Genomic DNA, 17938 nt, shown 5'->3' with positions numbered 1-17938 from the left:
GGAGTTGGTGATGGACAGGGAGGCCTGGCGTGATGCAGTCCATGGGGTCGCAAAGAGTCGGACACGACTGAGCGACTGAACTGAACTGAGTAAGGACCACAGATTCGGAGCACAGTCTCCGTAACTCTTGGAAGTAAACACGAGGCTTTTGGCTTTTGTGTTCCCGAGCACACCACCTGAAGGCAGCCGAGAGAGGTTGCGCCGTGTGGGCTCCTTCGGTCACTTGTACGTCGTTCGTCCAATTGTAGGTACAGGAGACAGCACGCGACTTCCGGGTGTCAGGAGCCAGACTGTAGCCAATTCTGCCTTTGACTCACCAGCCACTTTAGGTCATTTCACTGGTCTGGGAAGTTTGATCTGCCAATGGAGGGGGTTGGTCTGATCAGTGTTCTCAAACTGTTATCTCTGAATGATCCCCACCCAGACGCTGGAGGAATGGTGCCTAGGGGTCAGTGGACAAGTCCACAGGGCTCCCTCCCCACTTAATTCGGACGAGTGCTCATACACCTTTATTTAAAGAAAGGATTCTCCAGATACACAGTTTAAAACTACTAGACCAGACAGCTTTAAAGTTCCCTTCTAGTTTAAAAATATGTATTTGAATGCTTCGATTCTGATTAGCTTTGTGCTGTTTCTAAGGAATATAACCAAAATGATGGAAGCTTAGTGTTTGTAACATAAATACAAGTAGAGCTAAACAGCAGTGAGAGCTGACTCCACAGGTGAACTCGCAAGGGACCACGTGGTCTCCAGTGAGGCCACATACTGAGAGGGGGACGCACAGTCTAAGTGGGATGGGGGGGCAGTTGGACCCGTGAAAATTGCCAGATACATGTTAGATGCCTGAACAGTGCTTGTTTAGTAAAGATGTCCACTTCCGCCAGCGTGATTAAGTTAGAAATGGGGAATGAGCAACTGCAGGGATCAACCCGAGAGAATGGAGGTGGTCCTGACTCCGAAACGTAGCCTGTAGAATTGGTACAGTGAACAAAGGCTCTTGCTTTAAAGAATGGACTGCAAAGTCTGGGGGTGGGGGAGAGCGACAGCGTCCTGTCATGCCTGCTGTTCTCATTTTGTTCAGGAAGTCCATCGCATTCAGGAGCAACGAACTTCTGCGGAAGCTCAGAGCTGCTGGCGTTGGGGACAGGCCGGTGGTATGGGTGTCGCACAGCATGGGAGGTCAGTGCGCTTCACTGCTGCCAGCCAGCACTGTGAGTCGCCGGCCAGCGGGCTGAGCGAAGTCTCTGCGGCTGTGTAATGGTGGCCCCTTTTCCCCTGAATTAATGTTTCTGGCGATGGCTTGGAGGTTGAGAATGACTACTCTCCTTCCATGCTATTTGTTTTTCTAGAAAGGGACAACTAGTAACAGATCATATAAAAAGAAAAATGAGAAACTAAAAAGAAGCAAATGAGTTTGCCACTTAATGCTTTCATGAGGCATTAAGCGTGATAATGAGTAAATGTCAGAAGCTGTCCATGGCATGTATAAGCCTGACTTGTAAATATCGCTCAGCACGCATGGCTGGTCCCAGGGCCCTCCCTTTCTTCGCTGTTTCTCAACCATCATTGAGAGTCTGTCGTTGCTCCGGTGCCCACAGCCCCAGCCCCCTTCCGGCCTGCTTTCCCCTGGCTGGAGCCCACGATGGCAGTGTGATCGCAGGGGTCGGCTCTTCGGTCCTTATGCTTGCTTGCTAGCCCCATCTCCTGTTTCTCCCAACCCTTTCCCCCAGTCCAGTTCTAAATTTTCACCATCTACCTCACAGAGGGCCTTTGTGCAGCTCCTGGCTTAGTTTATCTGATGAAATGCTCAGGATTGCTGGCTCTGTGTCTGCACCGAAAGGTGGATGTAACACTTTCTCAGAGACCCACTGTTCCCCTCCATGTTACCTTGGGTTTCCCTGTCAGCTCTAAGCACAGGTTGGGGGACAGAAGAGAAGGTGCATTCCTAGGTGCATTCTCCCACAGCAGCTTTGTTTTTCCCACGATATGAGAGTCTGTGTTTTTTAATCTTAGTACTGTCTTAATGGAGTGGCGGTTAGTGGGCTACTGTGGGTTAGGGTGGGGGTTGGCCATGCATACTCACCGCCTTGATGGGCACTCAGCATGCAATGCCTGACCTTCTTCTCTGGGAGAGGGCGTCCTGTGAAGTAAGAGCTGTCTTACAAACAGTTTCTAGAATCTCACCTGTGTGCAGTCTTGTGCTACAGATTTTAGAGGTTAGGAGCATGACTAAGTGTTAATATTTTAAGGCCTTGCTTGTTGGACTACAGAGAACAATTGTTTCAGCTTTTTTAAAGAAAGCATCTCTTTCTGTATTCTTGTTTGCGAAGGAAACTAGCTTACACATTTTTTTTTTCCCTTCTCTATAACTAGGTCTTCTTGTCAAAAAGATGCTGTTGGAAGCCTCGAAGAGGCCAGAAATGAATACTATTATAAACAATACCAGAGGAATAATTTTTTATAGCGTCCCTCATCATGGATCCCATCTGGCTGAATACTCTGTTAATATTCGCTATCTTCTCTTTCCCTCTTTGGAAGTCAAAGAACTCAGCAAAGGTAATTCTTTCTTTCAGAAGAAAATTGGCATTGTGTTAACACCAGTATATAGGAGGAGGAGACAGTTTCTGACTTGACCCAGATTACCTCACTTTACTCTTTCTATATTAGTTGTGTTTAGACTATCATGGAAAACTTTTAGTTTGGGGTGAATTTTTCTTTGATACCATCCCTTTTTTTTCTTAGCATTATTTTCTCAGGTGGTGCTAGTAGTAAAGAACCCACCTGCCAATGCAGGAGACATAAGAACCATGGGTTCGATCCCTGGGTAGGAAAGATCCCCTAGAGAAAGAAATGACAACCCACTCCAGTGTTCTTGCCTGGAGAATCCCACGGACAGAGGAGCCTGAAGGGCTGTGATCATTAGGGTCTCAAAGAGTCAGATACCACTAAAGCAACTTAGCACATTTTTTTTAGCACACATTATTGTCTCAAGAAATACAACAATTTTAATACTATCTTAAATATTTACAATTTTAAGAGATACATAATGTTCTGCGTTAAGTGTTATTCCAAATTACCAATGAACTGTTTTTTCCCACAGGTTTGGAAAATCAACTATTAAAATATACATGAGCTTTAAAGATATTCACCATATTAACTATAAGGCATTATATTTATTTTGGGTTAATGAGCATCTTCTCTCTCTCTGGAACACCTGCTATGAGAATTTTGGGACCCCTGGCCTGAGCCTTAATATGCCGTTGTCCTTTTGCTCAGATGTTCTTTTTTCTGCTTTATGGAGAGTTATTGGACTTTACCTTGAAACCTTCTGGTGAATTTTATTTTTTGCAGTCAAATTTTATTTTCCAGCAGCTTTCTTCTGTGATCCATTTTCTTTTGAAATCATCCTAAAGATACCAGAGGTTTTGTTTTTAACTGTCTCCTGTGCTCACGTTTTCTGTCTGCTCGCCAGGTCTCTCTCCGGTGGCAGGCTTTCCTGAGACCTGGCGCCTCTTGGTTGCCCTTTTCTTATCTGAGGGTGGGGGACAGGCACTCTGTGACTACACACAGGCTCTGCTGGTGAGAGGTGTTTCAGGATGCACGCAGGTGTGTCCGCCAGCACACTGCAGGACCCTCCGTCCTACATACCACACTGCCCGGGCACTGCTTCCTGTCAGCCAGTAACGTGAGAAACTGCTGCTGCTGTTGCTACCGGCTCCTCAGTTCTCGCGTGGTTTTAGCCCTTTACTCTCATCTTCATGGCTCCTTAGGAAGTGAAGAAACTAAGCCACTATCTTGAATCAGAACCTAATTTCCTCCCGAAATTCACAAGGCTGCTGCATTTTATTATGAACTAGATACACAGGACTTGTCATGTTCTCATTCTCTATAATTCTACAGATTCTCCTGCCCTTAAAACACTACAGGACGACTTTCTGGAGTTTGCAAAAGACAAAAACTTCCAGGTGCTGAGTTTTGTAGAAACACTACCGACCTACATCGGTAGCATGATTAAGCTCCACGTGGTGCCCCTGGACTCGGCAGGTATTCACTCTTTTGAAACTTGTTTGACCTTAGATTCCTGGTAGGTGGTCATCATAAACGTCAGCTTTTAGATTCAGTTTCTCAGTTTTTAGAAGACAGCTTTATGAAGATTTAGATTCTGTTACTCTGTTAAGCCACAGATTAAAATTTCTCGGCAAACATTTAACCTTGGCATTTCCTCCCCTGCTTTGATTTAACTGATTAGACGGCATAGGTTAACTGGCTAACGCTGTGTTAGCTCCCACACTGAAAGCTGCTGCCTTCAGGTAAGAATCCAGAACTTTTCTATCAGCCCGATCAAAAGGAGTATTTCATTTAACAGACTGATAGCCACCTTCAGGAGCCTTTAAATCTACTAAAGGCGTGGATGCTTAGTAAATAAATGGAGGGTACATGGGGAATATTCAAGCAACAAAGATTTGAAAGGAAAAAAACTAGTGTAAAGTCTCTTCCTGCTCCTGGGATGAGGGACATGGCCAGTACCCACTCCTGTAGCCCATGTAAGGCTCCTTGCGGGCAGGGCTCAAATCTCCATTCTCCTTGCAGCCTCCTCTGTTTCTCTGTGCATAGTAAACAGCATGGACACTCCACTCCCTGAAATGCTTTCCCCTCATCCGGCTAACTCTTGAGTTTGCTCGTCAAACTCTTTTCTGATCGCCTCAGAGGCTGAATCAGGTGCTGTCCTGGTGGCACTGCGGGCTCCGGGCAGCCAGGCGTGGAGCGTATCCGGAGCGCCTGCCGATGGGCCTTCTCTCCTGCTGCATTAGTTATTATCTAAGTAAAATGAAAAAGGCTTGATACCCTGTAGTGGAACCTGAAGAGACTTTACCTTAAAGTAATATGCCATGAAGTGAGGGGTTGCTGTTTGGTAGTTGAAGAACCTAAAGAGTTCAAAGAACAGTGGCTTTTTGTTTGTTTTTTATGACGACTTTGGAAGCTTAAAGCAGAATCAGTATGGTGGGCCAGCTGCTGGCAGTGACATAGCCTTGCTGTAACTCTGTCCACCCCTTCTTCTGTGTCACCAGCTGGCCTTACTTCCTTCATAACCTCCACCTGCACTTGCTCACCAGGCTGGCCTCACTAGTACCTCCTGGCATGCCCAGGAGGTGGACTTGGCTAGGTTGAAACATGAAAAACTCACCCAGGTCTCCCAAGCACCATGTCATCGCCTTCCCTGGTAGAGTGAGCATGGAGGGTCTGGGCATAGAAAGGATTCTGTGTGAGACGTTCCCATTCTTTTCATTGGGCAAGGGAGCTCACTATCGAGTTTCTCACATTAACTCTAGAAAAAGAAGTGGTTCATAGAAGTGTGGGGTAACTTAGGAACAGCCTGCAGTGTATAAAGGCTTTGAAGATGACAGTGCTCTGGCACAGCTCACTGTTAGATCAGGAAGCAGGCAGTGCACACATATGCAGAATTGATGAGAAAAGCATAGGCATATAAGGGCACTGCCTAAGACTCCGTCCTCTCATGAGTAGGCACATACCATTTAGCTAGTCAAACTTTAAGTTCCTTTATCTTTTAGAGATCTCTGTCACAACCAACTTGACATTTACATCTACCCATCTGGTGGTCTCTTTCCCTGTTGACGGGGGCAGCTTATATTTTTACCTAGACTTTATTGACATTTCTGTTTTCTTTAGATCTAGGCCTTGGAGATCTAATTCCTGTGGATGTTAACCATCTGAACATTTGTAAGCCAAAGAAAAAGGATGCTTTTTTGTACCAGCGTACCTTACAGTTCATCCGTGACGCTTTAGCCAAAGACCTGGAAAACTGACAGCCGTCTTTTCCCTTTTCATATGTGAACACAGTGCAAGAAGCGTGCTGTTCTTTTTTTAAGCTCTACTCAATCATGCAGACATAGTCCTTGTGGCATCCAGGCGGCTTGGAGTGCGTCGCAGGCAGCAGACCACTGTTGTGTGAAACACGAACGTGAAAGGGGCGGTCAAGACTGAAGGGAGGCTAGACTGGACTGAAGGGAGGCTAGACTGCACTGTTTTGAGTAAAAAACAACTTCCTGTGCGTCGGTTTACTTTGTGCAGCGTTGTCCCTGGTGGTAGGGAGCAAGCTGCTGTGGCTGCAGAGCACGTGACCTGTGACTTTGGCCATCTGTGGCCATCCCCGGCGAATGCTGGGAGCGGCACGGGTGACTTCTGCAGGGAGAGCCATCACCAGCTTACCGTAGAAATGCCTCTCGGAGGGAACCTAAAGTGGAGAGAGCAGGAACTAGGACCTTCAAGACTCTGTTTTGGGTCTGGATTTCCATGTGCTGTAAATTTTAAAACTTTGTCAGTGTAAACCTTTGTCTAACGTGGTGGCTTTGTTTTACCTCTTGTCATCCATGGGTCAGTTCCTGGTAAGTTTTCATTTTCATATTGCTGAGAACAAGTATTTTTCTTTTTCAAAGAGTTCTAGCCTATAATAATTCCTTCCAGACTGTAGCTCCCTATACTTTTAATTTTTCTCAGATAAGAAGAATAAATCCATTATTGATCAGAGTGTGAGATAAAACTATTCTAAGCCAATACACGTATTAGCAATAGTTAGTATCAAGATTCTCAGATTCACTTTAGCAAAATAAAATATACCTTTCCTTCTTGCTCATTTGGAAGTGCTATTAATTGTCTCCAGCATGTGAGAAATAGGAAATAATATTGATGACTTTTTGAAAAATAATTGAAAAGTAATTATTGAAAAATAATTCACATACCGTAAAATTCAGTTTTAAATGTATAGCTCATGGATTTTTGGAGTAGTTACAGTTGTGCGACCATGACCACTATGTAATTGCAGAACATTTCATCATCCCCCCAAATAACCCCATACTCACCAGCAACCACTCTTCCTCTGCTCTGCCCCAACCCCTGATAAACACTGATCTTTTGGTCTCTATGGATTTGTCTATTATGGACATTTCATTATAAATGGAATCTTACAATGGAATGGAATGGAATCTTATGTGGCTTCTTCCTTTCTTTTTTAACATTTGTTTATTTGTTTGTTTTAGTTGTGGTATGTAGCATCTTCAGTTGAGATGTGGGATCTAGTTCCCTGACTAGGGATCAAACCTGGGCCCCCTGCAATGGGAGCTCAGTGTCTTAGCCACTGGACTACTGTGGGAGTCCCTAGCTTCTTTCCTGGAGCATAACGTTTTCAAGTCTCATCCGTGATATAACATGCATATATGTAGTGCTTTGTTGTTATTTTATGGCATATAACATTCTACTGCATGGATATACCACATTTGCTTACCCGTTCATCAGTTGATGGACATTTAGGTCCTTTCCATGTTGGGGCTATTATGAATAATGCTGCTGTGAACATTCATGTACAAGTTTTTTTGTGGAGATGTTTTACATTCTCTTGTGTATATACTAGGAGTGGAATTGCTAAGTCATGTTAAGCTTATGTTTACCATTTTGAAAATGATGGCCATTTGTAGAATGGGATAGTCAAAAGCTAAAACAAGTACAGCATCTGAAGGTAGACAGGGGTCATCCATAAACCCTAACAACATCTAATTGTTTAATTATGCAATGATCTAACAAGTGACTTGACTTATCTTATTATCCTGCTACAGAGAATGTGCTGGTTAGCTGTCAGCAATAAACTAGCTAATGGGATCACAGGGTAGAGGTGTAGGTATGTTTGGTTCTTTTTTGTTTTGTTTGTTTTCCATGAACCATGGCAGATAAACCACGGTTGGAACATCTGTTCATTAACGTGGAGTAGTAGAATGAAACTCCACTTCATAAAATCTCGATATAGCTATTATAGCTGTGCTTTAAAAATAAGGTCTAGCAGAGAGATCCAGTGTACTGCTGAATTACTATAGTTTCTCAGGCAAGCCACCATGTCTGTTTATTCTTTTTATGAAGTGGATATGATATTCACAGATTTACTTCAGTCTTGTGAGATTTAAGTCAATAATATTTTTAAAATAATCATCACCTGAAAAACTCTTAAGAACACAACATATGAAAACATAACACGTTTGAAACAGTTTTAAACTTAGACCATCAATAAAATGGTTCTAGCTCAGTCAGCCTTGTTTAAATGTCCTCTCTGGGAGAGGATTTCAGGAGAAGTTTCGACTACCTTTCCCCTCATGTGAAAAGTCACTTTAAATGACTCACCCAGAAGGAAATAAACAGTACAGGCGTGTTAGAGAGCAGACTCCTGAAAGCACGCTGTAAACACAATTCAGATGACTATGGAAAGCTAGTTCTTCTCATCTATACCCCTGTCACTTCTTTCCGGTTTCACTGTCAACCCTAAAAGTCGAGGGCACCGAGCCCCCTGTGCTCCAGCATGTAAATGTTGCCACAGAAAGAGACTGCTCGTGGAGCATCAGGATACCTTTCTCGACGCTGGCTCAGCCATTCAGCCGAGGTTACACCGACAGCCGGAATATAGTGGAGGACGTGGCCCTCGGCTCAGTGGGCACGCCCGTGGTGTTGGGTGCTGGCAGACTTCCTGTTGAGAAAGGCACACGGTTATACAGTAATGAGTCTCTTGAGCTTGGTTCATAATTTAGGATGCCCCTCAAATTACTTCTAATTCCTAAAATTTGAGTTTTAGGCATACCCTCCTGAATTTTCACATCTTTGTAATATTTAATATGTTAATGTTTGGTTTGGTTTTTATTGACATTTGGTATAAAAATTATGTTCGTGAAAAAAATTTAAGCATGTTCAATAAATTAACTTTTAATTAAAAAATTAACACTTTGAAAGCTCCTAAGAATTTCAGTGTTTATTCTCCATCAAGTCCATCTCTCCTGTTTCTGTTTCAGACAGTTCATTACTTTTCATTCAAGCAGGACCTTTTTCAGTGGACTTCTCCTCCCCACACAGGATTACTATCAGATGCTGTCCTCTCTCTTCCAAGGGTCCCAGAATCCTTTTCCATTTCTATTGCCCAGTCTCTGATTCTGATTTTCACGTTTGGACTAATTGGTCCTCATCCTACTGATAAAATAGAACTGTAATTCAGTGAACATGTTTTGAATACTTATGCACCAAGTGTTGCTTTATATAAGAATGTGCGCTCAGTTATGTCTGACTCTGTGACCTCATGGACTGTAGCCTGTCAGGCTCCTCTGTCCATGGGATTTCTCAAGCAAGAATACTGGAGTAGGTAGCCATTCCCTTCTCTGGGGATCTTCCTGACCCAAGGATTAAACCTGCATCTCCTTTATTGGCAGGCATTTTCTTAACCACTAAGCCACTTGGGAAGCCCCTTATATAAGAATACAAGGTAGATTTAGCCATATTTTAGAGATAGGAAAACTCAGCATTAAAATAGTCATAAAACTGGCCCAGAGTCTCAGAGCTAGTGAGAGCAAAGGTTAAGCCTGGGTTTTATTTTAAAACCTATGCGTGTGCATTGCAGGGTTTTCATAGAACGTTTAAAACATTAAGAACTGACAAAACATCACAGTAGTGGGTAGTCTAGGACTTTCAAGCTGATCGTAGAATTTCTCTCCCTCAGTAGCTCATTAAAAGGGGGAAGAAAAAGGAAAAGTGGAAAATAATTCACAGCAACTAAAAAAATGAAAGGACTAAAAGCTGTCATTAACTTTGAAAAATGGTAGCTAGGAAAAAAATAAGTGATATTAGGGAAGAAAGTTGACCTCAAGATTAATAGTCTTGAGAACTGTGATAACAGCTCTCTATTTTGTAGAAAGAAAGAGGAAGGTGGTCTTGAGCAAAGTTAAGGAATAAACCTTGAGGTTGGAAACCTCTATAATTGGACATGTAAATGTGGGCGATGGGGGAGGCAGAATCAGCCAGGCTTTGTTTTCTGAAGCCCTTATGGGACTAGTAAGTTCCAATACTTCGGCCACCTGATGCTAAGAGCTCACTCATTGGAAAAGACCCTGATGCTGGGAAAGATTGAAGGCAGGAGGAGAAGGGGACGGCAGAGGATGAGATGGATGGATGGCATCACTGACTCAGTGGAGATGAGTCTGAGGAAGCTCCAGGAGATGGTGAAAAATAGGGAAGCCTGCTGAGCTGCAGTCCATGGGGTTGCAAAGAGTCAGACACGACTGAGCGACTGGACGACGACAACATGGGACAGAGGATAAGAGTCCAGGGGAAGTGAATCCCAGGATAGCCATTAACAAATCCTCAAAAGAAGTGGGAGAGGCCAGAAATCCTCAAAAGAAGTGGGAGAGGCCAGATCTTTAAACAAAGATAGTACAAAGCTCTCCCCAGGGGTGTACGGGGGTAACCCTTGTCCCTTCCCACACTCAGATAAATGAAGAGGGGATGAGCAGTAACATCAAGCAGGGATGAACAGGAAGCAGCTTCTGATAAGCAGGGCAAGTTTGTCTGGATGAAGTTTATTATACATAAGATGAAATGGCATGATACTTAACATAAGAAAGCAAACCAAGTTTTATATATACTGATGACTGAAGATTCCATTATAAAAGGAAATGTAATCCTTGAAGAATACAAAGAATGATGAACAAGGGAAAAAGAGATTGAGAAACAAATTGGAAACCCAATCAAGACAATTACAGGATACAGCAGAAACCACATTAAAGAACGGGAGAGACACGGATGAAAATCCTCTTCTTAATAGAGGTTTTGCTTAATGGTTGCAGAACCACAATGAATGCAGAAGGAAAATTAATTAGAAGATAACAGTTAAGTCACCATTCAACTACAAGGTAATAGACAGACACAGTTGACATAAACTCAGAGAATAGGGACCTAGATGTGTTTTTTGGCAAGTTTGGTTATTGACCAAATCCTGGCGTACAAAAAAAAAAAAAGAGGAATGAAAACACTGCATTTTAAGATGCAAACAAAAATCCAAAAACGAATAAAATGCCCTCATGTTAGAAAAGAGTGATGTTGGAAAGAAAGAATTGTGTTCAGTTGAATTGCCCTTGACATGGGTACCAAAGTAATGGACCAACATGCTCAAACCTGGAGGAGCTCAGGGAATATTGTTAATCAGTTCTAGTTCCATCCTCTTAGATTAATTTCAGGTAAATTAAGCTTGATACTTAACACTGACATGGGCTTCCCAGGTGGCTCAGTGGTAAAGAATTTGCCTGCCAGTGCAAGAGATGAGGGGTTGATCTGTGAATGGGAAAGATATCCTGGAGCAGGAAATGGCAACCCACTCCAGTATTTTTGCCTGGAAAATTCCATGGACAGAGGAGCCCGGCAGGCTGCAGTCTTCGGGGTTACCAAGAATCAGCATGACGGAGCACACATGCACGCATGTACAATGACATATGGTAGATGTTTATCTAGGCCATGTTCTCAGGTCATAATCCAGTAAAATTCAGTCAGTTCAGTTCAGTTCAGTCGCTCAGTTATGTCCGACTCTTTGCGACCCCATGAATCGCAGCACGCCAGGCCTCCCTGTCCATCACCAACTCCCGGAGTTCACTCAGACTCACGTCCATCGAGTCAGTGATGCCATCCAGCCATCTCATCCTCTGTCGTCCCCTTCTCCTCTTGCCCCCAATCCCTCCCAGCATCAGAGTCTTTTCCAATGAGTCAACTCTTCGCATGAGGTGGCCAAAGTACTGGAGTTTCAGCTTATTAGGAAGAAACCATTTTACAGTGCCAAACTCTTAACTACTGGAAAACTGCACAGTCTCCCTTGAACCAAATAGAAAATAAAAGCAAATTACAGGGCTTCTCTGGTGGCTCTGGTAAAGAATCCACCTGCCAATGCAAGAGATGTGGGTTTGATCCTTGGGTTGGAAAGATGGAGCAACTAAGCCCATGCACCACAACTATTAAGCCTGTGTTCTGGAGCCTGGGAGCCACACTGCTGAGCCCATGTGCCGCAGGGAGTGAAGCCCGCATGCCTAAAGCCTGCGCGCCACAACAGAAGCTCCTGCAAACGGAAATCCACAAGCCACAACCAGAGAGCAGCCCCTGCTTTCCACAACCAGAAAAAAAGCCTGCACAGCAGCACAGACCCAGAACAGCCACACATACAAAATAAGGGAAGCGTAATTCTTTAAAAAAAAAAAAGCAAATTGCAATCTAGAAATTAATGAAAATGAGACTCTTTCATGCCAATATGTGTAGGGTGCATTTAAAGCTACAATCAGGGTAAAATATATAACTTTAAATGTCTTTATTGTTAAGCAAGACTAAAAAGAATGAAACCCAGTATGAGCTTTAAGAAATTAGGAAAATAACAAAACCAGAAAAGGGTGCAAATGAAAGATTTTAAGTTAAAATTCATTAAAAATGTTTTAAAAACTGACATAAAATAAAAATAAACAATAGGAAATATAAATACCAATGCTGTTATTTGAAAATGTCAACAAAATTGGATAACATCTTGAGAAGCCCAATTTAGAAAGTGAAAGTGATGGTTATTTAACAAATGGCATATATTTAATAAAAGGCATAGGGTAACTACCTCTCAGGAGCATATCAGACCCCCTACCTCACACCATTTACCAATGATGTTCCAGATGCTTTGAAGCACTGCTATTACCCCAGGCAAAGCCTGTAATCTTAAGCATGCCAACACTCAGATTTATTTAGGTATTTCTGCTGCCTGCTACTTCTAGTATCTACATAAATAGATAAAAATCCTAAGAATAGAATAAAATCCTAAACTGTCATTTCAGGTGCTCTGACAGTCTTTCCCATTTGCTCATTCTTTCCATGTACAGAAATCTACTTTGCTACATATCAAATTCTTAACCCACATTCTGTCAAATCTCCCCTGGCCCTCTGCTCACAGTTAATCATTCTCTCATTTGTATTCTCCTATCTCATGGAGACAGAGCTGATTATACAGGTGCAAACAGCATGCCTTGTATGAGAATGAGTTTCAGTCTGCAACCTAGGGTAAAGAAGGTACCTTAACGGGTCGTTTCCTTCTTCCCCATCCAAGTCCCAGGCACTCAGATTAAATTAATTCAATACAGTACTTACTGGTCACGAAGGACTAAGCATCTTTAATATGTGGAGATTGTCAGTATATTCTTATTCCTGAAAGGCATCAGAGAACATTTATGACCTAAATTTCGTGTATTAGTGAGCTAAAAACAAACCTAGACAGAACCGGAAGACTCCTTTCGCCTGTCTCCATGCAATAATGGACTCAAATCACTTCAGCAATCTGATCCTATAGAAGATCCTATAAGATCCTATAGAACATGAATCTTAGCATCTCTCAATATTACAGCATAAAGTTATTAATGTTCTGGCAGTAAGCCCGGCCAGCAGCATTCAACTTGTAAATTCTTAACCAAGCTATTACTTTTATGCTGCTTCAACTTAGTTTGATGGTTGAGAAAAGAAACAGAAACTCGGAGGAATAACTAATAATCACATTTCAGCCAGAATAAAACGCTGGCTGAAGATATCCCAAGCTTCTCCTCATATCTGAAAAGAACAAAGCCAAACATTTTCTTTAAAAAAAAAAAAAAAAGACAAAACATTTAATAGGTGTTTTTTACAATTTCAGTACAAATTATCACTTCAAATAAACAGTTTTTGTTCATTGCTAGTCATCCAGTAAGATTCAGTAAGCAATTTTTGCAGCTTTCCTTTTTCATATAATTACTTTATTACAAAAGAAATGTTTTTATACATTACTTTGCTTATTACTTATACACAGGTCAGGAGAATTTTAAGTGTCTTGAACTTCAACAACTTTAAACTTTTATAGGAGTCGCTTGGGCAGATGTCCCAGTTTCAGTAATTTATTGCAACAATTTTTTTTAAATAGGCAAGAAGTCTAGGAAGATTATGTTGTAAAAAGGAATTTAATTGGGTTCAATGCCAAATTATAAAGTCTGTGCCTAAAAATACTCTGTAGTGAATGGTAACGCCTTACAGAACAGTAATGAAATAAACGGCAAGGACACAATAAAAAGGCTGGTGTGGGAGCATCAAGGAAAGATTAAAAATAAAAACCCAGAATGAAATCCCCAGGACGCCAGCTGCTCACTGTCAAGATTATTCAACCAACTCCACTGCCAGCCTAGGAAAGATACCAACTGTTAAGCAACGATTTAAAAAATTAGACAATTCCAGTTGTCCCTTTTTAAGAGAATGTTAATGTGAGAACCTTACATATTATCAACTCAAAACCCAGTCTCTGTTATTCATTAAGTCTGAACAGCCATGATCAAATAGTATTCACTTCTTCATGTTAAACTACTTGTTAATTTTTCCTTTGACCTGCTTCAATACAATTGTGGTGTGATGAACACCTAGGTTAAATGAAGTTCTATTCTCAGTACCGTTTATTGGCTATTTGCTGCCTAGAACAAAGAAGAAACCTGAAAATTAAGCCCTAGAAGTGACTTCTGTGGTGATTACTGCCCCCCACCCATGCTTTTTCTGACTTGATACACAGATATGCCTTCAAATTCACCTCCTTTTTAGCAGGAAAGAGGTTATAGAGAAAACAGTGTTTGAATTAAGAAATCTTTGATTCCATTCTCAACTGTACCCTTTAAAAGCAATGTGAATCCTGCAAATGATTTACCTTTCCAAAGCCTATCCCCCATCTTGCGGCCTCTCTCGTCCCAACTCTTTCAACGATCATGTTTATTTCTTACATTTCTTAGAGACGTAAAAATGATATAAAGGAGGTAAGTGCTAGAGAAGGAGTCCTAATCAGCTAAGGCTAAAAACACCATTTTTTATGACCGAGTTAACTACTCACATTATGTTTATCTCCATGGCTCACTAGTATCTTTTTCTTAGTTTTCAGGTGAAATGAGATATAGCTTTGATATAGTCTTGAGCGCCACACTAAAATAATCTGTACTGTATCTTGACAGTGGTGATGAGAGTTAATTCTGAAACCCCAGAGGTTTAATTAGGAGAGTGGCATTTCCCCTGGCAAGATGATTACTGCAACAGCAGCAGCAAAACCATTAGCTCTGAACACAGGAATTCCCTGGTCCATTGAGGTTTGATTCTATGACATGAAAGATGCCTAAACATGCTATGTGGCACACTGCGATCTTGCCAAATTCTTACCAGCAAAATTATGAAGTCTGTTCCCAAAGACTTCCAGGCCTCCTAACATTCTTTTAGAAATGTAAAGCAGCATGGCAATGTCTTTCTAGATGACTGAATAGTTGAGAGGAAAGATTGAAGGGAGGAGGAGAAGGGGGCGACAGAGGATGAGATGGTTGGACGGCATCACCGACTCAATGGACATGAGTTTAAGCAAGCTTCAGGAGTTGGTAATGGACAGGGAAGCCTGGTGTGCTGCAGTCCATGGGGTCGCAAAGAGTCGGACGTGCCCGAGCGACTGAACTGAACTGAACTGAACTGAATAGTTAAGAGGTGGTGCTGGAAATGTACAGGGGGGAAAACCTTAATAAAATGTAGATGATAAGTTAACTCAGGATATCCTGGGGTTTCTTATACTTGGGGACATATGGTATTTTCTTTCCTGAAGCCACAGTCAGGTAGGCCAGACTAAAACAAATATTCTTCAAATTGTAACAATGAGACTCAGGATTATGTGCCGGTACGAGTTTTCACAATCTGTGCTTTTACCGGGGATGGAATATAAGGGGGAAAAGAAGTCCATGAGGTTTTATTCATAGGGAATAGAGAGTGTGAACAATGGGTAGCACACCAGAGCTTAGGACTGCAGCAATTTATGGGACATGCAAAGTCTAAGACATGGTACAGGAGGCTCTAGCCAGCTGGAGCTCGGGTGAAGCTAATGGTATATGATCCAGAATCGTAGCAGGGAATGCCACCATCTCCCCTAAGACTTGCACACCATCATGGTTAATATACATGTACATAAATAAACACAAGGGCTGCTGGGAATGTACAGTCTTGTCTTTCGGTGGACCTATTTGCTGCTTCCTACTCTGATATTTTTTTTAACCTGGTGTTGACCAGGTCCAGCTCTCAATGGTCCCAACCCCCTTCTAGTGTAATCTTGTATGCATCAACCTTCAGTGGGTCACCAAAAAGTTATTCCAAATCTGTAAACTGCAAACAATATTTTTCTAAAAATCACACCACATACACACATAAATTAAACAATCATTTAAAATTCAGTGGGAAGGAGCTTCCTGGGCATTATGGGCTAGGTTTCCTTTCCTAAAATCCACAGGCTGAATCTACCCGGAGGTTTCTCATACCCTGAGAGGAGACATAACATGCACAAGTCTGCAATAAAACATATCTTGGTGGCTGAATAATAATGGTATTGAGGAAGAGACACAAGTTCTGTAAACTACACAGGAGTACCCATGTTTTTTCAGTGTGCCTTTAACTAATGTCTCTTTCCACGTGGGGTTAAGGGCAGTGGGCCTTCCCCCTGTAAAGTGGAGCCAAGGGGAAAAGGCAGGCATCCTGCGGAGGAGCGGCCATAGGTTTCCCCGTCAGGTTTTCGCCAGTGGGTCAAACGCCTGCAGCACCGTTCTCTTGTCCTTGTCACTGATTGTCACCCAGGGACCAAAGTCTCTTGGTCTGTGCTCCGGGGGCGGCTCCTGGGCTGGTGAGGCACTGACTTGCAAAGGGGCTGAGTGCACCCTTCCGAGGTTCCCGGTCCCCGAGTCCGGGGGATCGGAGCTCTTGGAAAGCCAGGAATTATTCAACAGGTTAGGGTGGTGGAGTAGGCTCCAGAAGGGATCCTGATAGTCACCGAGAAGGGGGGCACCCACTGATTTTCTGTTCGTGGTGCCATCAGCCTCGGGGCTTGCAGGTGATGATGAAACGCCCAGGAAAGCCGGCTGTGGAGAGAGCGCACCCCCGGCAGGCGGGGCTGTGGGGGGACCGTCGCTGCAGGGGAGCCCCTGGAGAAGCTGGCAGCTGCTCTGCGGCTCCTGCAGGTGGAAGGCCGCCGGCGAGGATTTCTTCCTGCGTGGGGGCACCTGCGGCACGAGGGGCGGGGCCTCCAGAGTGGGCGAGGTGGCCGTGGGCGGGGCCTCCGGAGTGGGCGGGGTGGTTGTAGGCGGGGCCTCGTCCGAAGTGGCCTTCCTGGCGGCACCTTTCCGCGGCTGAAGGGTTCTCGGTTTGGGAACAGGAGGGACTGTCGCTAGTGGAGGGGTGTCAGGGCTCAACTCCGGGGGCTCGATTGTAAAATGGACGGCCTGATGCCCAAGCTGTTCTTCCGGTGACGCGGGCTGAGAAAAGGTACGACAAAGAGCGTCAATAAGCAGCCTGCCCAGGGAACTGGGAATCGATCAGCACACGCGAGATGGGACCACGTGGACATTCTAGCAAATTCAAGATTTGAGAATGTCTGGGATGCGGGGGTGTCATCAGGCACGAAAGAGCATGGGAGAGCACAGGTATCAAGGAGGAACAGCAGGTCCAATGAAATATGAGTGGAAGCTTTAAACCCACCACAGGGAATAATCTGAAACAAGTTTCTCTGTTACCTAGGAAACGGGATTATAGTCTTCCTTTATTAAACAGCGAACCTCTCTGAAAATTCTTCCTGGAGGCTGCAGCTTTGATGATTCAGTGAAGTAGCTTATGTCACAGTGTTAAGCTAATTGAAGGACTCATTGTAGGGTATACTGGCTCCTTGAATCTTTGCTATTTAAATACAGAAGAACGGCAAATTTCACACAGGAACTTCCCTTCCTCGGTTCTGATTCAAACGGACCACAAAGGAAACAACTGCATGAGACCAGAGGGAGCTTTTGTACAGACATGGCTGTGGGTAGTTTAAACATCAGCATTTCAGTATTGCCACTGGTTCTTTAGATAAACCAGCTGCAATAAACAACCTGTTCTCTGACAGCCTTTTATTGCAGCTCCTGTGCAGCTGGTGAGGAAAACGAACCCATTTCTACCTCTGGCCTTGAAAAGACAAAGTGAGAACAGAGAAGAGGCTGAGGAAAGAGGTCTGTAAGTGCAAGGAGGTGTGGAAAATGGGCGGATGAATGAGCAG

General features: G+C 43.3%; 2 protein-coding genes across 7 annotated transcripts in view; one reads left to right on the top strand and one right to left on the bottom strand.

Annotated features, from left to right (window-relative positions):
• SERAC1 (serine active site containing 1) overlaps positions 1 to 8791 on the top strand; it is a 54256-nt gene extending 45465 nt beyond the window's left edge. For both annotated transcript variants that reach the window (XM_027551941.1, XM_027551942.1), the window contains 4 exons: positions 1082 to 1179; positions 2374 to 2556; positions 3901 to 4044; positions 5689 to 8791. In XM_027551941.1, coding sequence (XP_027407742.1) covers positions 1082 to 1179; positions 2374 to 2556; positions 3901 to 4044; positions 5689 to 5825 — 562 coding nt within the window. In that variant the 3' untranslated portion in view covers positions 5826 to 8791. The remainder of the gene's footprint in view (positions 1 to 1081; positions 1180 to 2373; positions 2557 to 3900; positions 4045 to 5688) is intronic.
• A 4675-nt stretch (positions 8792 to 13466) lies between these two features.
• SYNJ2 (synaptojanin 2) overlaps positions 13467 to 17938 on the bottom strand; it is a 111822-nt gene continuing 107350 nt past the window's right edge. For 4 of the 5 annotated variants that reach the window (XM_027551936.1, XM_027551935.1, XM_027551938.1 and 1 more), the window contains one exon: positions 13467 to 17162. In XM_027551936.1, coding sequence (XP_027407737.1) covers positions 16419 to 17162 — 744 coding nt within the window. In that variant the 3' untranslated portion in view covers positions 13467 to 16418. The remainder of the gene's footprint in view (positions 17163 to 17938) is intronic. The other variant, XM_027551937.1, reaches the window with a different exon arrangement.

This window comes from Bos indicus x Bos taurus, chromosome 9, assembly GCF_003369695.1.
Source record: "Bos indicus x Bos taurus breed Angus x Brahman F1 hybrid chromosome 9, Bos_hybrid_MaternalHap_v2.0, whole genome shotgun sequence".
Classification (NCBI taxonomy): Eukaryota; Metazoa; Chordata; class Mammalia; order Artiodactyla; family Bovidae; genus Bos; species Bos indicus x Bos taurus.
Note: the sequence above shows the minus strand (reverse complement) of the source record. Positions and strands in the feature narration are given on the sequence as shown.